The 22,856-nt window shown below is 39.6% G+C and overlaps 1 protein-coding gene across 4 annotated transcripts in view; it reads left to right on the top strand.

The window, feature by feature from the left end:
* CANX (calnexin) overlaps positions 1 to 21,899 on the top strand; it is a 34,125-nt gene extending 12,226 nt beyond the window's left edge. For 3 of the 4 annotated variants that reach the window (XM_042932626.1, XM_042932617.1, XM_042932634.1), the window contains 14 exons: positions 4,450 to 4,626; positions 4,882 to 4,955; positions 5,831 to 5,889; positions 6,340 to 6,481; positions 7,030 to 7,111; positions 8,697 to 8,889; positions 10,270 to 10,459; positions 12,699 to 12,812; positions 13,540 to 13,696; positions 14,852 to 15,067; positions 15,964 to 16,083; positions 17,069 to 17,195; positions 17,364 to 17,443; positions 19,537 to 21,899. In XM_042932626.1, the coding sequence (XP_042788560.1) occupies positions 4,453 to 4,626; positions 4,882 to 4,955; positions 5,831 to 5,889; positions 6,340 to 6,481; positions 7,030 to 7,111; positions 8,697 to 8,889; positions 10,270 to 10,459; positions 12,699 to 12,812; positions 13,540 to 13,696; positions 14,852 to 15,067; positions 15,964 to 16,083; positions 17,069 to 17,195; positions 17,364 to 17,443; positions 19,537 to 19,590 (1,782 nt within the window). In that variant the 5' untranslated portion in view covers positions 4,450 to 4,452 and the 3' untranslated portion in view covers positions 19,591 to 21,899. Of the gene's footprint in view, positions 1 to 1,285; positions 1,306 to 4,449; positions 4,627 to 4,881; positions 4,956 to 5,830; positions 5,890 to 6,339; positions 6,482 to 7,029; positions 7,112 to 8,696; positions 8,890 to 10,269; positions 10,460 to 12,698; positions 12,813 to 13,539; positions 13,697 to 14,851; positions 15,068 to 15,963; positions 16,084 to 17,068; positions 17,196 to 17,363; positions 17,444 to 19,536 lie in introns of those variants that run through there. The other variant, XM_042932643.1, reaches the window with a different exon arrangement.
* Positions 21,900 to 22,856: the final 957 nt, after the last annotated feature.

Genomic DNA, 22,856 nt, shown 5'->3' with positions numbered 1-22,856 from the left:
ATAATGTGAAAGTGACCGATGAGTTCCCGCACACTTCTCTTACCTAAAAAACCAGGTTCTGCAACTCAGAGCGTAGAGGAGATGGCAGTGGGGGAGAAGTGCATTTTCTGAAGTTTGCTAGAGATTTTCTTTGTTGTTCCTGATGGGACAGGTAGCCTTCTGCTACCTGAAAACTGTTTTCCTTTCAGTGGGACCATTCTGCCTCCGTGACGCAGATGCCTTCTCTCCCCATGCTCCTTGGTCCACATCTGGGACTAGCTGTTCTGCAGTCGCTCCATCCTCACTAACCCTACCTGAACCCCCCTGTTCCGGATCACTCCCTACTAGCTCTTCCTGCCTTAGTCTTCCTGTCTTCTGTTCATTATACTCTGTCAGTTTCAACTGCGTAGTGACACTTTGTCCAGTGTAATAGAAATACAGGATTTGAATTCTTTGAGTCTCACTTATTAGTTGTGGTAATAAGTAGGCTATTTTAATTTCATTAAGTTTTCATTCATAATGTGTGAAATAAAAGAGTAATACCTTATGGGAGGTTTTACATGAACAATATATATGAAAATGTTTTATATCCTGGAAAACGAAGCACAGATGGATTATTCATAAACCCTAAGCAGTGGTTCTCAAAGTGATTCCTGAACCAGCAGCCTCAGCATCGTCTGGAACTAGTTAGGTAAAATTCAGGTGTGGACTGAATCAGAAACTTGGGATGAACCCCAGCAATCTGTTTCACCCCTGGGTGATGCTGATGTCTGTTTAAGTTTGAGAAACACTGCTTTACATTATACTTAAAAACCTGAGGACAGCTGTTGTAGTCTGCTTGGGCTGCCATACAGAATACTAAGGGCAGGGCTTAAACAGGAGGGAATTATTTTCTCTCTGTTCTGGAGGCTGGAAGTCTCAAGATCAAGGTGGTTGTTGGGATTGGTTTCTGGTGAGGACTTTTCTCATTGGCTTGCAGAGAGCTGCCATCACTGTGTCCTCACGTGGACTTTCCTCTATGCATGAACGCTTCTTGTGTCTCTTCCTCTTCTGTGAATACCAATTCCACTGGACCAGGGCCCCTACCCTATGACCTCTTAAGTAACCTTAATTTTTGAAGGTCTTGTTTCTAAATACAGTCACATTGGACGTTGTTAGGGCTTCAACAGATTTGAGGGGGGGGGGTGGCCAGGGAACGCGGTTCAGTCCATAGCAACAATATATCAACAAATTAAAAATTATTGAGGAATAAAAATCAGTCCTACCTTTTTGCACTTGATTTTAGCCAAAAGGCCGAGAAGCGATTCAGTCCTACCTTTTTTAAAGGTGAGTAGTTAGCCTACCAGACTGTCTCCCTAATTAGCTTTTTTCCTTGGAAAAGAGTGTTCCAGCACCAGTACTTACTTAGTCCTAAGTAATCCATTGGTTTTGTACTTTTTTAAGAGAGCATGCTAGAGTGTGAGGGGAGGGGAAGGGGCAGAGAGAGAGGAAGAGAGAATCTCAAGCAGGCTCCAAGCTGTCAGTGTGGGGGCTTGATCTCATGAAACCGTGAGATCATGACCTGAGCCAAAATCAAGAGTTGGAAGCTTAGGCAACTGAGCCACCAAGCACCCCTGTTTTGTACTTTTAATTACTACTAGTCTTAACCACATTTTGTTTACTTTTAAAAAGCTGTAGCCAGGTGCACCTGGGTGGCTCAGTCGGTTGAGCGACCAACTTCGGCTCAGGTCATGATCTTGCGGTCTGTGAGTTCGAGCCCTGCATCGGGCTCTGTGCTGACAGCTCGGAGCCTGGAGCCTGCTTCAGATTCTGTGTCTCCCTCTCTCTCTCTGCCCCTCCCCCACTCATGCTCTGTCTCTGTCAAAAATAAATAAACATTAAAAAAAATTAAAGAAAAAAGCTATAGCCATAAAGCTGTTGCTTTAGCTGTGTTTAGGGCTAATTTGGTTTTATAGCTTTTTGCTGGGGATCTAATCCCCCTTTATAGCATTGTTTGTATGAGAGAGAATTTAGGAGTTGTATAAAATTGATTTAGATAAAAGGGTTGAATCAGCCTGTTTACTTTCACAGAATCCCCTTATAGTTGTAAATCAAAGCAGTACTGCTAAACCATTGTATATTTTGATTGCATAAAATAAAGGTCTTTCCAGTGACTAAATGAACGATTACTGGCATTTTTTAAGTATATAAGAGACTGTAGCAGAATGTTGATACTGAGTTTTTTCTAAAAACTAATCCAGTCCTAGGAAAGGTTATGGATGGTTTTATTAATACTTGTATTTTCTGCATTGTCTAGATGCTAAACATTTAAGAATCCAGTCTACTTTACCTTCTTTCATTTTGGGAACACAGTCCTAAGATGCGTAAATAAAAGAAATACCAGGAAATGATGCATGAAAATTTAGTTCTATGTGTTGAGTTACACTAAAGGATTACAGAGTTTGTAAGGAATTGGCATTAAATTCAACATGAGAGTACATTGATTTATGTTTTTTCTAGGAACTTAACTGGTCAAAATGGCAGCCAGGGTTGTGTATTGGGGCCATTTGAAGTTTGTGAAGGAGCTCCTTCAGTTTTTTTTTTTTCTTCTTTCTTCCTTTCTTTTCTTTCTTTCTTTTTTTGGACTTTGCCTGAGAAATAAAAGTCTTTATTGTAAACAAGAGACGAAAAATATTAAGCTCAGGTTTTTTCCTTGAGTTTTTTATTGTGGTTTAAAAACACATAAGATTTACTCTTTTTTAAAAAATTAATTTCTGTTGAAGATTTATAATCTTAACCATTATTAAGTGTACAGTTCTGTGGCATAAAGTATATTCACATTCTTGTGCAATTATCACCTCCTTCCATCTCTAGAACTCTTTTCATCTGGCACAATTAAAACCCTGTACTATATATTCTTTTTTTTTTTTTTAATTTTTTTTTTTTTTTCAACGTTTTTTATTTATTTTTTTGGGGACAGAGAGAGACAGACAGAGCATGAACGGGGGAGGGGCAGAGAGAGGGAGACACAGAATCGGAAACAGGCTCCAGGCTCTGAGCCATCAGCCCAGAGCCTGACGCGGGGCTCGAACTCACGGACCGCGAGATCGTGACCTGGCTGAAGTCGGACGCTTAACCGACTGCGCCACCCAGGCGCCCCGTATATATTCTTAAATCATGCTGTGCATCCACATGGCTCAGCTTTTCTATCTTCAGATCTGTGGTCCTTAGAAAGAGGACCCACTACCAGCCATGACAGCCTGATATAATACATTTAAGTGTTTAAAAAATAAGAGATAAAAGTAGCTGGTCCTTGGCTTAGTATTTTTGTTGGTGAGCCTTAAAACACTAGTTAAAAGCCCTATCTAAACTTGAAGATCTTGGAACAATATCTCTATTAACTTTTTAATGTGAGGCTGATTAGCTCTTCTGTTACCATGTCATTGTAAATTGTAAATTAATACGTGAAAGAGATTTTTGTCCATTGTCAAACTCTTTATAAATGCAAAAAGCTAGTTTGAAATTGAATTTGGACACCCTAGGTCGGTGGCCAACATGATATTATATATGGGAACAATCGTTTTGAGTTTCATTTTGAAGTTTTCTTGAAATTGAATCTTTTAACTGATTTTTAGGAAAATCCCTTGATCTCTCTGGCTCACTTTCTTTACCTATAACATGGATAAGTTGTTCTGGCTCTGATTTGAAAGTTTTAATTAAAAAAAAATTTTTTTTTAGTGTTTATTCATTTTTGAGAGAACAAAGCATGAGAGGGGGAGGGGCAGAGAGAGAGGGAGACAGAATCCAGAGCAGGCTCCAGGCCTGGAGCTGTCAACACAGAGCCCAATGTGGGCTCGAACTCAAGGTGAGATCATGACTTGAGTGGAAGTTGGAGATTCAACCGACTGAGCCACCCAGGTGCCCCTTGAATGCCTTAATTTTAAATAAGAGAGGGGTTAGCGGTCTTCACAAAATAATTAGTTTTTTATTTTTTAATGTTTATTCATTTTTTGAGAGAGACAGAGCACGAGTGGGGGAGGGGCCGAGAGGGAGACACAGAATCCAAAGCAGGCTCCAGGCTCTGAGCTGTCAGCCCAGAGCCCAATGCAGGACTCCATCCTATGAACTGCGCGAGATTGTGACCGGAGCTGAAGTTGGACACATAACAGACTGAGCCATCCATGTGCCCCTCTTTACAAAGATTTTAAAAGGAAGTGATACAGGGGCGCCTGGGTGGCTCAGTCGGTTGGGCGGCCGACTTCGGCTCGGGTCATGATCTCGCAGTCCGTGGGTTCGAGCCCCGCATCGGGCTCTGTGCGGACAGCTCAGAGCCTGGAGCCTGTTTCGGATTCTGTGTCTCCCTCTCTCTGACCCTCCCCCGTTCATGCTCTGTCTGTCTCAAAAATACATAAACGTTAAAAAAAAAATTAAAAAAAATAAAAAATAAAAGGAAGTGATACATTTAACTTACTTTACTTTTTTTATATGTAGATCATGGAAGGGAAGTGGTTGCTTTGTATGTTACTGGTCCTTGGAACGACAATTGTTCATGCTCACGAAGGCCATGATGATGATATGATTGATATTGAGGACGACCTCGATGATGTTATTGAAGAGGTAGAAGACTCAAAATCAAAACCAGATACCAGTGCTCCTCCATCTCCAAAGGTTTGAAGTGGTCTTTGAATCTATTTGTTTTACCTCTTGAGATAATCAAAGGATGAAGGTAAATTTGGACCTTTTTCCAAGGGGAAGTTAAGTTAAAAATAGTAGCCTTTTGTATATCTTGCCAATGATAAATTTTTTATACATTGAATTGAGGGCCTGCTATAAAAATTTGGGATAATTAAAAGCAAATCCTACTAAGAAGGGAATAGTGTTGCAAATTTCAATTCTTGAGTCTCATTTTTATGTTAAACATAGGTCACCTACAAAGCTCCGGTTCCAACAGGGGAAGTGTATTTTGCTGATTCCTTTGACAGAGGAACTCTGTCAGGGTAAGTGTCTCTTAGGGGAAAACATCTTGGAGGCAAACCTCACATAAGTAAGATGTGATAATGGATTCCTTTTTGCATAGCATTTTATGTAGTGAAATGTCTATTTTATGTCCCTAGTGTTTGTGCTGTTTTAGGAAAATTTAGAAGATGCCCAGTTAGAAAATTTTTTTAGAGCATGTGGGTCTAATTTCCATTTCTCTTTTTCCCTCGACCCTGTGTATTGTTCTTTGAATTGAAAATTTTTTTTCTCTTAAGTCTTAAAAAAAGTGGAATTGTTTCCTGGGTTTGGTACTTTTTTTTTTTTTTTTTTTATATATATATATATACAGGTTTGTGAGTTGAATTCAATGTATTACTATTTGTGTGGCAGATTTAAAAGTTGAAGAGGGGCACCTGGGTGGCTCAGTCAGTTAAGTGTCTGACTCTTGATTTTGGCTTAGGCCATGATTTCATGGTTCTTAAGATTGAGCCCCAAGTTGAATAGCTCAGAGCCTGCTTGGGATTCTTTTTTTTTTTTTTTTTTTAATTTATTTATTTGTAAGTAAGTAATCTCTATACCCAACGTGGGGCTCAGACAGTTGCATGCTTTCTCCAACTGAGCCAGCTAGGATCCCCCCCCTGCTTGGGATTCTGTCTCCCTCTCTCTCTGTCCTTCTAAGTTTGCACATGGAGCATGTGTTCGTTCTCTCTCTCTCTCTCTCTCTCTCTCTCTCTAAACAAATAAACTTAAAAAATAAAAGTCAAAGAAAGTAGAGTGGTTAAATAGGCTACGAAGACCTGGGTAGATCTTGCTTTTGTTAGTATTTCCATTGATTCTTTTCACAGGCCAGCTGTCCTTTAAATCTTAATTTTGGGGTTCATCTTCTTAATTATAGGTGGATTTTATCCAAAGCCAAGAAAGAGGACACTGATGATGAAATTGCCAAATATGATGGTGAGTTCCATTTGATGTAGATGTAAGAGCAAATTGAGGCTTCATGTGTTGTTTCCATAGTATCTCTTAAGGCTAGTTTGAAAGGCATATGTGTACATTTTAAGATTTTCTCCTTGGGAGTTTTGCTGTGTGTTCATAGGATTAGACCTGTTGACTGTTTGATACCATAAAATGGAGAGGTAGTTTATCACCTGTGGTACTGTCAGTTGGAAGTGGAAGGTCTTTCTAGGCGTTGATGAAGTGAATATGCTACAGGTTTTTAAAAACCATATCCTAATACCTGTTAAATGTGTGTATGTTTAATAGATCAGCTCTCATAGGTAAATGGAATATGGTAAAAATTTGCCAGTATGATAGACTTAAACAACTTGGAGTTTTGTCTGTTACTATTTAAGAGATCTTCAAAGGTATAATTAAGGAATACCTGGAGTTTTTTCTGATGTCTTGCAGGAAAGTGGGAGGTAGATGAAATGAAGGAAACAAAGCTTCCAGGTGATAAAGGACTTGTATTGATGTCTCGGGCCAAGCATCATGCCATCTCTGCGAAACTGAACAAGCCCTTCCTGTTTGATACCAAGCCTCTCATTGTTCAGTGAGTGAAACATTTGCTTGATAGAAACTTCCTAGATCTCAGAACATTATTACTGTATTTTAAAGAATTATGAGAATAATTGTATGTTCTAGTAGCTGGTTTGGGGTGTATTAAACATCCTATAATCCAGTATTTTTTTCCTGCTGAATAAATTCTTTGAAACAGATTATTTTACCCCTAATATCAAATGAACTTCTGGGTTTTGTAAAAAGTGTTCAGTGGGAATCTGCATTAAGGTTTTGTTTTATTTTACTTATTTTTGGTGGGGGGTATTGAGTAGTCATTCAAAAACAAAAGAAGATGAGGCGCTCAGTTGGTAGAGGGTGTGACTCTTAATCTCGGGGTGGTGAGTTCAAGCCCCATGCTGGGCATAGAGCTTACTTAAAAAAAAAAATCTTCAAAAGCAATAGAAGATGGAATTTTTCTTAAGGATAAACGCATGACCTGTGATAAAATATGTGACCAAGACTGGGGGAAAGGGGAAGTACATTAAGAAATGTGATCTTTCAAAATGGCTTATGGTTTTCTGCTTTTCTCTTTGAAATTAGGTATGAGGTTAATTTCCAAAATGGAATAGAATGTGGTGGTGCCTATGTGAAACTGCTTTCCAAAACCCCAGAACTCAACCTGGTAGGTACTTCCTGTTTCCTTATGGGACCACCCACCGTTATCTTTTTTTTTTTTTTTTTTTTTAATGTTTATCTTTGAGGGAGAGACAAAGCATGAGTGGGGAAAGGGCAGAGAGAGAGGGAGACACAGACTCTGAAGCAGGCTTCAGGCTCTGAGCTGTCAGCACAAAGCCTGACATGGGGCTCGAACTCACAAACTGGTAGATCATGACCTGAGCTGAAGTTGGACACTCAACCAACTGAGCCACCCAGACACCCACACAGTTATCTTTTAAGGATTTTAGAGAAAAGGAAAGTTTTGTTTACACTTGTGTAAATAAAGACCTCCTCTCCTGCTTTTGAAATATTTAGAGGATTGGGAATAATGACTTTGACACTTCTTTGCTTTTTATTTGAAATGTGAATTTCAAAGCCATTCTATCTTATCCTGATTTCTGTTCTAGGTAATTTTTAGTTTTGGCAAACTTATTTCTTTGTTTTATGAAAGAAGCAGTAACTAGCTATACGTATATGCATTACTTTTTAAAAATAATTTATTTATTTTTTAAATTTACATCCAAGTTAGTTAGCGTATAGTGCAACAGTGATTTCAGGAGTAGATTCCTTAATGCCCTTTACCCATTTAGCCCCCCCACCCCAAACCCTCCAGCAACCCTCTGTTTGTTCTCTATATTCAAGAGTCTCTTATGTTTTGTTGCCCTCCCTGTTTTTATATTATTTTTGTTTCCCTTCCCTTATGTTCATCTGTTTTGTCTCTTAAAGTCCTCATATGAGTGAAGTCATATGATTTTTGTCTTCCTCTGACTGACTAATTTCACTTAGCATAATACTGTCCAGTTCCATCTATGTAGTTGCAAATGGCAAGATTTCATTCTTTTTGATTGCCGAGTAATACTCCATTGTATATATATACCACATCTTCTTTATCCATTCATCTGTCAGTGGACATTTGGGCTCTTTCCAAACTTTAGCTGTTGTCGATAGTACTGCTGTAAACATTGGGGTGCATGTGCCCCTTCGAAACAGCACACCTATATCCTTTGGATAAATACCTAGTTGTGCAATTGCTGGGTCGTAGAGTAGTTGTATTTTTAATTTTTTGTGGAACCTCCATACTGTTTTCCAGAGTGACTGCACCAGTTTGACTTTTTTTTTTTTAACATTTAAAAAAATGCTTATTTTTAAGATAGAGACACACAGAGTGCGAGCAGGGGAGGGGCAGAGAGAGAGAGGAAGATACAGAATCTGAAGTGCAGGCTCCAGGCTCCAAGCGGTCAGCACAGAGCCTGATGTGGGGCTCGAACTCACGAACTGTGAGATTATGACCTGAGCCGAAGTTGGACGCTTAACCAACTGAGCCACCCAGGTGCCCCTACTGTTTTGTTTTGTTTTTTAAAGCAGTTTCATATATTCTCATGTAAAGTTTCTTTTTCTTTGGTAGCTATATAAGCCTCATAAATGAATGTTTTTTCTTTAAGGTGACAAAAACTTACTGGGATTTTATTAGAGGAAATATCACACTTTGAAAGTTTGCTTTTGAACACTTTGACTGAGTCACTTAAAATAATTCATTTTTGTTTCTGAAGGATCAGTTCCACGACAAGACCCCTTATACGATTATGTTTGGTCCAGATAAATGTGGAGAAGACTATAAATTGCACTTCATCTTCCGCCACAAAAACCCCAAAACGGGTGTATATGAAGAAAAGCACGCTAAGAGGCCAGATGCAGATCTAAAGACCTATTTTACTGATAAGAAAACACATCTTTATACATTAAGTAAGAATATGCATTAATTTGGGGGCGTGATAGCATTTATCATCTTTTTAATTTAAAGGTTGTACACCTGGAGGAGACCCAAGCCTGCAAGTAAGAGTTTCTGTTGACTTAGTATCGTAGTGGTGTAAAGAACTTAATCTCTCATCACTAAAAAAAAAGGTTTCTCCTCCCGTAGGTTGAATTGAGAAGTGTGGTTTGAGACATTTTCAGAGTGATCTTTTGTGTTCCATAAAGAGCTTTGCTGATTCCCCTCGTTTTCTTGTCATTATTTTCTTGTTGATAACATGTTAAATGATAGGACACAGTAGAAATATATGTACTTTTTTTTTCAAATTATCTGTCAGTTGAACTTTGGATGCTACAACACCTAGACAGTTGAATTTAATCGTTTGGACTGCATCTTTTGTTTTAATGAAGTTTTTCCTGATGGTTTGAGCGTATATAGACATGCCTCTTTTCTTAAAGAATATAGTAACTTTTTTATTTGTAACAAAAGTAATATATCCTCAGTGTGGAATTCAAAAGCTGGAAATAAGGAAAACAAAAGATGTTTAAAATTATTTGAAATATCAATATTGTAACATATGTTTGGCTGTATGTGTATAAACGTGTCATTTTTTTATTAAAAATTGAAGGTGCTATATTTCACTTGCTCTCTTAACTTCACAAAAGCAGCAGCAGCTCTCCGTGAGTACATACTACTGCTGACATTGCTGGTCTTGGTCATTACTGAGGACAGTGAAGTGGTTGCTGCTTGATTTCCATAGTATTCTGGATGTGCTGCCTGGGAGACATTTAGGTATAGGATCTGGGCTTTAGAGGAATTGTCATTTGAGATACCTTTATGGATTTAAAATTCTACTGGGCTCCAAAATTACAACCATAAGTGGACATGTGGTTCAATGCATAAAATAAAAAACTTGTGTACTTTGAAATTTTAGTAACATAGATGGCGGTAGTACCAATTCAAAAAATGAGGAAGAGGGCTTTTTCCACTTGGGGGGATGGTTATAATAAATAAACTTATTTGCCTGTTGACTGGTGTGTAACCATTTGTATCGGATCATCATTGCATCAGTTTATATACCTTTGGTGTTTTGCTGTTTTTAATGTCCATAATTGAAGTCTTTTGGTGTTTTAAATTTTATGTATCATTATGTTTTAATTTTAAAATCCTGAGGAACTAGTGTTTATGAATTATAGTTAAGGAAGAGTGGGTTAATTTGCTTAAAGTTTCAAGACCATGTTCTGACTCTAATGCCCTGAGGTCATTACTCTGTGCTTCTGTTTTCTGTTAGAAATATGATCTTCTGTTGTGTAAAGAGAGCTTGGGGAATGAGTGGTTAATTAACTTTTTAAAATTGCATTTAATTTTTTCAGTCCTGAATCCAGATAATAGTTTTGAAATACTAGTGGACCAATCTGTTGTGAATAGTGGAAATTTGCTAAACGACATGACTCCTTCTGTAAATCCTTCACGTGAAATTGAGGACCCAGATGACCAGAAGCCTGAGGACTGGGATGAAAGACCAAAAATACCAGATCCTGATGCTGTCAAACCGGATGACTGGTGAGTCTTGGAGTGCAGCATTTCATACATTCCACGTGGCCTAAACAACCGAATGTTGGCTAAGATCTCATAATTTCAATAATCTGTGATGCTGTCTAAATGGTAGGAGAAACGTAGACCACTGTAGCTGCAATGGGGCCATAGTGATCGTCTGGATTGCCTGACACCATTTCATAAGCCACAAAATGCTGAAATTGATGAAAGAGTTTGTGGTAACATGGTTGGTTTATAGCAGAACCTCTTCTGGCCTGGCCTTTCCAGCACTTCTATTAATTCACATCTAAAAGTCTTGAAATGTTAAATTTTAACTTGAAAAATAACCTTTTCCCATTTAAATCTCACTCAAGACATGTCTGCTCTGCTTTGGGCAGTGGAACAAAACCGTGGGGATACTAGCTGCCCACAAAGCTCCAGTTTCAGCCATGAGACAGGCAGGTGAAGTCGGCCTGCAGGTGGCAAGTGATCTAGCAGTAGGTGTCAGCAGGTGACCAGAGCACCGGGTCTACCTGATCCAGGGGTGGCTTCTTGAAGCAGGGCAGGTCAAACTGAGACTTGAAAGTGGGGTAGGCATCAACCCAGTGGTGATGATCAGAAATGATATTCCCAGTTGAGGAAGAACAGCGTGTGTAGTAGTGGGGGAGCAGGAGTGAGCTTGACACGTGTGAGCGAACTGGAGTATATATAGTGTGGAGCTTTTCATGCAGTGTAAAACGGGAGAGTAATGGAGAGTGAAAACAGGCAGGGTTAGACTCTTGTGTGTGGCCATGTTTGAACTCGGATACAGTGACTTTCAGAAACGTCAGGAAGTGAACAAAGAGGAGTTAAATTCTAGCTCATGTTTTTCCTCCCTTAAAGTATGGGTACCTGAACTTTTATGCTGTGCTAGTATAAATGCTAAGTTTGTATATTCGTGAACATTAGGTCTGGACTCCGCCTACCTAGCTGTTTTATTTTAGGGGTGGGAGTGTGAATGTTTGGCTTAATTAAAAGGGCCAGCTGAATATTATACAAGTTCTCATGCCATTCATTTAAAATAAGCATTATTCAAAAAAGAAGCCGTAATTGTGACCAAGGATAGAAGATGTCTTTGTTTTATCAGCTGAAGTGGCACTGTTATACAGTAACCGCATAAAACTTTGAAATTAGGTTCTTCTTGATGAACTTTTATTTTCAGAGTAATTGAATTATAATTCACATACTAAAATCCATCCTCTTAATTTGTACAATTCAGCAATTTAGTATATTCACAGTATTGTGCAACCACTGCCACCACGGTCTAATTCCAGAACATTTGTATCATCCAAAAAGAAACCCATACCCATTAAGCAGTTACTTCCTGTTTCTTCCTTCCACCAGCCCCTTGGCAATGACTAATCTACTTTCTGTCTCTGGATTAACCTATTCTGGACATAGCATACTATATACAATATGCGACCCTTTGTGTCTGGCTTTTTTCATAATGTTTTCATCATAATGTTTTCAAGGTTCATCCATGTTGAAGCATGTGTCAGTACTTTGTTCCTTGTTCTGTCTGATGAATACTCCATTGTGTGGATAACGACACACTTTATTCATCCGTTCTTTAGTTGACTGATGTTTAGCTTGTTTCCGTTTTTTGGAAATGGTTATGAATAATGTTGCTATGAACAGTCATATACAGGTTTTTGGGTGGTTCCACGTTTTCATTTCTCTTGGAGTGGAATCGCTGGGTCATATGACTATGCGTTTAACTTTTTGAGAAACGGCCGAACTTTTCCAAAGTGGGTGTACTAATTTACTTTCCTACCAGTGATGTATGGGAGTTCTGGTGTCTCCACGTCCTTGCCAACACTTGTTTTTATCCATCATTTTTCTCACAGCCAACCTAGTGGATGTGAAGTGATATTTTATTATGCTTTTGATTTGAATTTCTCTGATGGCTAACGATGTTAAATTATCTTTTCATGTGCTTATTGGCCAATTGTGTATCTTTGGAGAAATGTCTATTTACATCCTTTGCCATTGTTTAAATTGGGTTGTCTTTTTATTACTGAGTTGTAAGAGCTCTCTCTGTATTTTGAATACTAGACCATTATCAGATGAATAAGTTACAGATATTGTCTAGAAGGAATTATTTAAAATTTTGAGGTTAAGCCAGACTTCAGTGTTTTAGATTGCCCTGTTTCAGATTCACAAGTGGGATCATATTATGATTCCCTGGTCAGTGCTGTCATAACTAGCCTTTTCCTTTGTGTTCAAGGGATGAAGATGCCCCTGCTAAGATTGCAGATGAAGAAGCTACAAAACCTGAAGGCTGGTTAGATGATGAGCCCGAATATGTACCTGATCCAGATGCAGAGAAGCCGGAGGATTGGTAAGAGCTTCAGTTAATTTTTTAAATTACTTGCTTTTTTACTGAAGTAAAAATTAATAATTAAATATAGCCAAGTGTCTAACTTAAGTGTACAGCTCAACAAATTTAATTTTGTGTTTGCCTTTTTTTTTTTTTTTTTTTTTTTTTTAAGAGAGAGAGAGAGAGACAGTGTGAGTAGGGGAGGGACAGAGAGAGGGAGACACAGAACCTGAAGCAAGCTCCAGTCTGAGCTGTTAGCACAGAACCCGACACAGGGCTCAAACTCATGAACTGAGAGATCATGACCTGAGCCGAAGTTGGACACTTAACTGACTGAGCCACCCAGGCATCCTCATATTTGTCTTTTTTTTTTTAATGTTTATTTATTTTTGAGACAATGCGACAGAGTGCAAGCAATGGAGGGGCAGACAGAGGGAGACACAGAATCTGAAGCAGGCTCCAGGCTCTGAGCTGTCAGCCCAGAGCCTGATGCGGAACTCGAACTCAAGAACCGTGAGATCATGACCTGAGCCAAAGTCGGACACTTAACCGACTGAGCCACTCAGGCACCCCCATGTTTGTCTTTTTTAACGTGACTGTCATGTTACTGGAAATGCAGAAACAAGATGGTACTCCAGTGTCATCATAGTATGACACCGTGAAAGAATTTCTGCAGGATTTCAGGGGAACCCTGGCGTGGCCATCAGTCCTGCATCACAGGATCCATTTGTAATTTGTCTCTCCACAGGGATGAAGATATGGATGGAGAATGGGAGGCTCCTCAGATTGCCAACCCTAAGTGTGAGTCAGCCCCTGGGTGTGGTCTCTGGCAGCGACCTATGATTGACAACCCTAATTATAAAGGCAAATGGAAGCCTCCCATGATTGACAATCCTAACTACCAGGTTTGTGCCTCTTGATGGTTGAGTTGCCTCACTGATCTGTTTGTTTGGATAGAAGTTTTGTTTGTAGTGAGGCCTTAAGGTGGATCACTGTATTCAGACTATTGAATTAAGAACAAACTGCCGAATTGAGAGAGAGTTTGTATGTTAAGTGTTGAAAAAAATAAACCTAGAAACTGGAAGGAAGAGCTTTCCTAATTGCTTTGTAACTTGTGTTTAAAAAAGGAAAAGAAAAATGGAAAACTTGTGATTTGGGCACCCTTATGTTGTGTGGTGGGGGTGTTGCAGCCACTGGACCCAAACCAGCAATCCATGGAATGGGGTGGATAGAGCCCTGACATGGGAAGGGGCTCCCCGACCCTGAGTCCGGTCATTGCTTCACCTAGTATTTCAGCTGTGAAAAGACTGTGAGATGCAAATAAAATGCTCAGAATAGAGCTAGTGATGTTATAAAGCTGCAACTTCACTACAAACATGTAACCACTTAGACCCTGGTCTGTCTTGCTGTTTCTGTCCTAGTCAGATGATTTGTCATTGTTAATTTCCACTTGGTTCCCTTTAAAATGTAAGGCATAGGTCTCTTTGTGCATACACTATGTGTGTACTTTTCCGTTTGTAAGTGTATTTTTAATTGTGCAGTCAAGCAATAAGATAAATTAAAATTGCCCTTTAATTAAAAGTGCCTTTAGCTGTTCTGTGGATGGCCATTTAGGTGGATTGCCATTTTTGCTTTCGGCGTCCTTTCTGTAGTAATCATCCTTGAACATGTCTGGTGTATGTGGTAACCATTTCTCTAGCTAGTTATCAAGAAGTAAAATTGCTGGTTGAAGGTCATGTACATTTTAAATCACTACTGGACAAGTTGGTACTTGTTCAAGGCTGTTTATTGATAAGAGTCTGTTGGAATGTGCCAGGCAGAGTGAGGTGTTGGTTTGGATCAAGGTCATGGATGATGTTAGAAATTGAAAGTAGTTGGAATCCAGACATCTTAGAGGCGTCAGTAGCATTTATTGTTTTCTTCCTGTTGCTCAGTTGAGTTTTACAAAGTCAGCACTTGGCCTTCATTGATCATGCAGAATTCATCTTAGTTCTTATTTAGGTTCACCATAAGTTTGTGTTGTTCATTATCTGAAGTGATTTTTTAAAATTTTTCCTAAGGGAATCTGGAAGCCCCGGAAAATACCAAATCCAGACTTCTTTGAAGATCTGGAACCTTTCAAAATGACTCCTTTTAGTGCTATTGGTTTGGAGCTGTGGTCCATGACCTCAGACATTTTTTTTGACAACTTTATTATTTGCGGTGATCGAAGAGTAGTTGATGACTGGGCCAATGATGGATGGGGCCTGAAGAAAGCTGCCGACGGAGCTGCTGAGGTTTGTGCTTACTTGTTTCTTACGCATTTATGTCTGTTATTGCAAGTAACAAATTGTTTCTTTTGTGACAGGCTATCTTCTAGGATTTGTCTTTTACCTTATTTGGGAATAGTGGCATAAAATGTGTGACTGTATGCCTGCTAAAAACAAAATACCAGGTGTTTGGACATGATTTCACCAGTCTGACATGATGGCTTCAGATTCCCTATTTGTGTTATGTGTAGGATAATTTTTTTTTTACTTTGTTAAAGCATATTTAACAAAATTTGCCATTTAGGGTATGTGTGTATTTAATTAAACATTTTTGTCTTTAATGTTTAAGAGAGAGAAAGAGAGCATGTGACCACATGTTGGGAGGGGTGGAGAGAGAGAGTCCCAAGCAGGCTCTGTGCTGTCCACGCAGAGCCTGACGCAGGGCTCGATCCCATGAACTGTGAGATCACGACCTCAGCCGAAATCAAGAGTCAGACAATTAACCCACTTGAGCCACCCAGGTGCCCCCTAGGATATATTTTAATGCACTCTTAAATGTTGAATCATGGTTTACCAATATATGGAATTTTCACACAATTGGCCATATGGCCAAGCTGTGAGTGCGAGAGCCAGAGATAATTGAGATCAAGAAATCATTCATTCACTGGCTGTGAGGTTAAGGGGGCCTCTGGCGGGTGATTAAGAAACCTGCTTTCACACCTGTGCAAGGGAAACCACCTTGATGGTAAAAGCGGGGAAAATGGAGACTTTCTCTTATTTCCTTTTTATGTTGTATGACTGTCTTGGCTCAAACCCTTTGACAAGGGAGGAATGCCATACAGAGGTTAAACAGCAAAACGGTGCCACCTATGTATTTGGTGTCAAAAACAAGGACCTGAGCTCCGTCTCATCCTGTTTCTCAGCCAGGTGTGGTGGGGCAGATGATTGAGGCGGCCGAGGAGCGCCCGTGGCTCTGGGTAGTCTACATCCTGACAGTAGCTCTGCCTGTGTTTCTTGTTATCCTCTTCTGCTGCTCTGGAAAGGTATGAGTTTTTCTTTTTTTAGTCACTTTTAGAAAGAACTCATATTAAATATAACTAAGATCTGTTGCCTGAGATCAGTAATGAGTGGGCCACACCTGGAACCTTACTCACTACTCTCAGTGGCCATTTATTGTGCCCGGATGGGAGGAGGATTTATAGCCCTTCAGTTTCTAGTAAGTACTTAAGCCTGCAATATTGCCCTTCCATAATATTTGGCAGCAGCTTTCTGGAAAACAAAAACAGAAAACACAACAACTTAGGTATAGAACCAGCCATCTGGGCCCAAACCAGCTTTTCTTCCTAGGATAGCTGTTTTCATATACTTTACAATTCAGTCTTTTATTTTTTTCATTATGCATTCTTCCTTCAGCATCCCTACTTCCCCCCCAAAATACATTTGGGAGTAATCCAGCCTTATTTTTAGTTTTTCTTGTTTAGTCTTTGTTGTGTGCACTCCAGAAAAAAAAAAAAGGGCAAGAAAATTCTGTTTAAGTGCTCTACTTCTATTAAACGAGGATTATGTTTCACCTTGCACTGGGTATGTTTCGTTCTTTGTTCTCACCCTTTGTTCGTACTGTTTCTTCTGCCCTTGACCTGCACACATGCTCACTGAAGAGAAAACTCTCAGGGCAGGAATTACATCTTACCTCATTTTTAAACCTTTTTTTTTTTTTTTTTTTTTTTTTTAAGTGTATCTACTTATTTTGGAGGAGGGGGGCAGAGAGAGGAGAAAGAGAATCCCAAGCAGGCTCTGCCCTGTCAGCACACTGCCCACTGCAGGGTTCAGTCTCATGAACTGGGAGATCATGACCTGAGCCGAAGTCAGGAGTTGGATGCTTAACTGACTGAGCCACCCAGGCACCCCTATATATCTTAACTCATTTTTATTTCCTTACCCCAGTATATAGCCTCGTATAGAACTTAGTTTGTAGGTGTTAACATAAAAGCGTAAGCAAAATTGTTGCATTTTGGGGGAATATTTCAGAAACAGTCAAGTCCTGTGGAATATAAGAAAACTGATGCCCCTCAACCAGATGTGAAGGAGGAAGAAGAAGAGAAGGAAGAGGAAAAGGACAAGGGAGACGAGGAGGAGGAAGGTGAAGAAAAACTTGGTAAGAAGTAGGCCCCAGAATATCTGCTTTAAGCTAAGACCCTAAGGTGTTTTCAAACAATAAAGATTGCTTTTGAATGTTGAAGCATGTTCTAATGCTAATGGTCTAATTACCAAAAACAAATATAAGGTTTCGCTCAGTTTGTTGTACTTTTGATTTCTGTCTTAGAAGAGAAGCAGAAAAGTGATGCTGAAGAAGATGGTGGCACTGTCAGTCAAGAGGAGGAGGATAGAAAACCTAAAGCAGAGGTAATACGAAGGAAAAGTACAGTTTATATCTCAAGCAACTCAAGTGAAAGTACATTTCCCTAGAGGGGGCATTTTTAAAAAGGTTTTTTAAATGTTCATTTTTTGAGAGAGAAAGAGACAGAGTGTGAGGTGGTGGGCAAAGAGAGGGAGACACAGAATCTGAAGCAGGCTCCAGGCTCTGAGCTGTCAGCACAGAGCCCGACGTGGGGCTCGAACTCCCGTGAGATCATGACCTGAGCCGAAGTTGGATGCTCAACTGACTGAGCCCCAGGTGCCCCTAGAGAGGGGGTACTTTCATAGGGTAATTTTCATTTGCTGTGGCAATTAAAAAAATGTGTTAGAATTAGTTTTATAAAAGTGGAATTCTTAGGACAGGTACACATTTTATTGGTTAATTTTAAACTATATCTGAATCTCGGAAGTATTTTTCTGTGCTACAAATGGTTTTCTGGAATAAGCAGAAGGTTTTAGGGGAAAACCAATACAGTGTTTTTAAGATGGTAACTTCAGGTTATTAATGTAACACATCTGTCTCCTCTCTCCTTGCTGTGCCCTTAAAAAGTATTTCCTTCACTAGGGGTCTAGTGGTTAGGAGGGAAGAAAAAGTATTTTTTGAGCAAATAATTGTATTCTAAAATTTTTATCCCTGTTACTCATGGATTCATCCATTCAACAAATATTTCTGGAGTGCCCATCATGTGCTGCACATTGCCAACGAACAAGACAGAAACAAAAATACCCTGCCTTTGGGGAGCATAAATTCCAGTAGGAAGAAATAGCCAATAAGCAAGAGGCATTATAAGGAAATGAATGAATAGTATGTTAGGAAACTATAGGGCCTAAAAAATAAAAGTAGGAAAGGAAAGGGTATTAGAAGTACCGGAGGTGAGATGGGTTGCAATGTTAGGGATGGTAGGCCTCATGGAAGAGTGACATTGGAGCAGACTTAAAAGAGATACAGGACTTTGCCGTGGAGATGTCCTTGGGAAGGGCATTCCTGGCAGAAAGAACAGCCAGTACAGTGGCCTGAAGTAGTAGTCTAGAGGACCAGTGCAGCCATTGGGGGGTGGGGGGTTGGGGTGGGGAAGGCTCTAGATTAAGTGGGACCTCCCAAGCCATAATGTGAGCTTGGCTTTTCCTTCTTGTGAAATGGGCAGCCATTGCAGGCTTTAGGGCACAGGAGTGACAGGATCTGAATACTCTGGCTGCTGTGTTTTCTGCAGATGGGAGAATCAGTGAGAACAGTTAGGAGGCTGCTGTGATAATGCAGGCAAGATATGGTGGCTCTAGCCAGGTGATAGGAGAGGAAGGTCCGAGAACTCACTGGGCTTCCGGATCCAGATTTTGGGTGAATTGGTAAGAGGTACGAGGGAAAGAGAATTGTCTACACCTTTCTTAGGGCCCTTTTCCAAGCATATCTCTGTTTCAGTTTGCTCTTTGCTGGAAAACCTTACCCAGTTTCCATTCTAGCTTCTGCACCTCTGCCCCTCCGTCGATAAAGGTCAATGCTGTTTATATTTTCTATGGCCGTAGCCTGTCTCAAGTAGAATGCAGAGTTTCAACTAAATGCTCTTCTTTCAGGTAGGGACGAGTCTCACATACGTATTTTATATCCACCAGTCTTCCTCACAATATAAGAAGTCGCTCCATAGAGTAGAATGAGGCCCTGGGCTTGTCATCTGGAGTGTCGTGTGGGACTGCTGGGATAGTCTTCCATCCTCTTATATCCCGTCTTTCTCAGAGAAGCCTCAAAGTGGGGCTAATGTGCCCACAGGCCAGTAGATTATTCAGGATCGAACAGGATAGTGTGGGGAAAGCATGGCATCTGGTCCTTTTTAAAGAAAACGTTTAGGAGTTAGATTGAGGAAAGTGCCTGTCTGTAGAAAACAGTACAGATTAAATTAGAACGCACATAACCCCACCGCCTCTGAGACACTTGTTCTTGGTGCACTTTCTTCGAACGATTTTTCTTCTCTTCTTTCCTCAGATGGGTTACCCTCACTCAGCCTGACAAATCTTGAAAACTTGGTGAAGTTTTACTTGTTTATAAAGTATGCTACTTACAGTGAATTTGTTATTTTTTCATCTAACAGGAGGATGAAATTTTGAACAGATCACCAAGAAACAGAAAGCCGCGAAGAGAGTGAAACAATCTTAAAGAACTTGATCTGTGATTTCCTCTCCCTCCCCTTCCCCTGCAAGTGTGGTCCTAGGAGAGGACCCTGGCACACCTTAGGTTGAAACTCAGAAAACCTCCAGACGTCACCATCAACAGGTTCCAGTCGAACACTAGCCCGTGTAATTTTAAACATCTAAGCAGTAAATAATTGCAGTTGTGACCTAAAGGACCCTGTTTCTGTAGAAAGAAAGCATTTAACATTAATGGTTGTGAAACGTAACATGAAGCAACTAACTTGTATTTTGTTTTGTTTTGTTTTGAAACATCTTTGTTTTTTAAAATAGAGTAGTAGAACTTTGCCAGTCTTTAAAAATCTTGGCTTAATTTAATATATTAATCTGTCCATGCAGAAGTAACACCAACTTTTAGAAGTGCTAGGGGGATGAATTGCAGTTTTTATCACCAAATTTGTTTTCTAAGTTTGGTATTAAGAAACCTTCAAGTGTGTCTGTCCCTTAAAATTGATAATCATGTTTAAAGTGTAGTAGTTTGTGGTTATAATCTTGTTTTGCTTGCTTCCATCACTCAATTCCTCCTAAGGAAATTGAGGAGATGGATTGGATGGCAGCCCAAATTTATAGAAGGGTTCTGTTTCAGTTGTATTAAAAATAGACATACAGAAAGAAGAAACTTTTCCTCTTGTTGGTTTAGACCATAAAGTGCGTGTGTTCTGTTGCCCTTGGAACAGCCCAGTTCCCAGACAGCTTTGCAGTCAGTGGAGGAGGTGGCATAGTGTGGCACTCGGGCGGTCATGCTTCCCAAACTGGGAGAGTCTGGGCTCCAGCCTTCTGGAGCAGGTGGCTTTTTAAGGAATGCTCCCAGGGTATGGGAGCTCCCAAGTAGATGCAGATGTTTCGTCACTTCTTCCACTGTGTTGACACTGTTTCCTTCCCTGTTTTCCCCAGTTCCCAGCTTTCTCCTCTGCTATGCATTTTCTTCACAGCGCAGCTTGCAGTCCGTTGCTGAAAATGATTATAAAGCTCCGCATAGTGTTAAGCTTTATGTGATTAAGTGTATGTTTCTTCTTCCTTTTCTAAGCAGACCCGCACCTTTCCAGGGTCAAAGTACAGAATAGAATACTGTCTTTCATTTTTATCCATTTCTTTCACTCTGTGTAAAGGCTTGAGAAGTCTAAGCCAGAGGCGAGCCAATTCAGAATTGACTGTAATTGAACACAGGCTAAAAGTATTTATGGGAGGAGTGACATATAGCATGATTTACCTGATTTTTTGTAGCTGCTAACCTTTTTTAAGTCTTCATTTGCAGTTCATGTAACATTTGTGTCTTAAATTACATGATAAAGCAGTCCTGTTTAAGCAATTTTTTTTTTAATGTGGCTTGTAGAATTTTTAAAAAAGTGATCTTAGATTTGTTTTTTTCATGTGGAATGCAGATGGGTGCTATCGGAGCCTCTCCCCCATCACTATAGTGTGATATCATTATTACACCACACTGAAATGTATTCAGAATTGTTTTAGCTTTATTCTTTCTTCAGAGGTGTTTCAAATGTACCGATGATACTGTTTCTTGCACTGAATATATATAAACACTCCAAAGTGTTTATATTGGGGAGATTCGGGGAGGAAGTATATTCGTAAGAGATGAAGGCTGTATCTGTTTATTTTGTTTATCTTAAATTTTTTACTGGTTCACTGAAATTCTTAGGAGGGTGGGATGAATTTTTCTTGCTGTTCAGTGCTTTATCCTTTTCATCTATTGTTCTGTGGTCACAGTGACCGTAGCTATGTAGCAGACTTTCCCAAATGTATTGAGTGCAAATAAACAGTTACTTAGCAAGACCTGAAAATATGTCTGTAGGTTTCTCCTTGAAGCAAATGTGTGGGATCATTGCATTTCCAGAAATCTGCCTTCCTCACTCTCTGACGCTCCGTCTCGTGTCTCACTTAACAGTTTCTTCCAGCTAATGGCAAGTATAAATTAGTGTTCGTTTGCCTTTCCAGGATTATTTAGCAAAGTTTGTCCAAAAAGAAAGAAAGAAAAGAAAAAAGCCTTTTCTTGGTTCTCTTTTTCACTCTTTGTTGAAGGTGCAGCCTTCTAATTAAATGTCTGACACATTAATGAACAACCAGCAGTGTTTAGCTCTTCAAAAGCACTTACATTATAATTTAACATGCTGGCTATTTGTCAAATTGTTGTAAAATACCCACTCCGTCAGATGTATTCCTCAATTTCTCTTACCCACAAAATATTCTCTGCATTTTCCTCAAGTTGTCACGTCACTAAATGGTGTTACATTAAAGGCCTGTGTTAAGTGTCTGCTTTTGACTGAACTTCTTCATGGTAACTGTCAATTCAAGTGTTTTACTGCAGAAAATATGGACAATTGAGTAATTCATCTCACCAGTGTAGACTTTGCCTTCTTTTTCTGCTGGATTGGGGGTCAGTAGTTTCTGTTGTATATATAACAGGGATAGCAGGAAAGGGGGGGCAGTAATTTGTAGATAATATTCTTTAAGATTTATTGGACTCATTGAACTTTTTAGAGAATTTGTTCAGAATCAGATTCTGTCTGATACATATTCTGATACATATTCTTACGTATTTGAAGGATGTTTCTGAAAGTTGGGCCAAAACTGCTTTAAAATGTGCCTTTAGGCTTTTGGGTTACTTACTGGAAGAGAAGTACACAGAATGTAGTACTCTTAGTTACTATTATCTCTCCTATCAGAAAATGTATGTTTGAAGACTGGTTAAAAAAAAAAAAAAAAAGGGCAGGACCATGATATGGCTTTCATGAGCTCTAGACGCTTTTGTCTTGGGCCACTTTGTATTTTTTTTTAACTGCATTTGTATAAAATACTACTTGAATAAGAATTTTTTTCTCCTGATTTTAAAATAAAACATTTTTGTGGGCCCTAGTAAAACGTTACTGTAACAAATGTTTGACCAGTTGGTGGTGCCTCTCCACTAACAGCCTCCTGGCGCCTCTTTTTTAGCAGTTAGGGTGCCCTTAATAACTTCTTAGTATGTCTTGAGCCAACGCAGGCTTAGTAGCTAGTTTTCCGTGTTTTTTGTTGTTTTGTTTTGTTTTGTTTTGTTTTAAGGTTTATTTTTCAGTAATCCCACACCCAACATGGGGCTGGAACTCACAGCCCCAGGATCAGGAGTTGCTGGCCCCACTGAGTTAGTTGGGTGCCCCTTAATACCTAGTTTTAGTACTGAGTCATTGCTCCTGTTTTTACCCCCAGTCTCTCACCCCGTATGCCTACTAGT

Source organism: Panthera leo, chromosome A1 (genome assembly GCF_018350215.1).
Source record: "Panthera leo isolate Ple1 chromosome A1, P.leo_Ple1_pat1.1, whole genome shotgun sequence".
Lineage (NCBI taxonomy): Eukaryota > Metazoa > Chordata > Mammalia > Carnivora > Felidae > Panthera > Panthera leo.
This window is presented reverse-complemented; position numbering and strand designations above follow the sequence as displayed.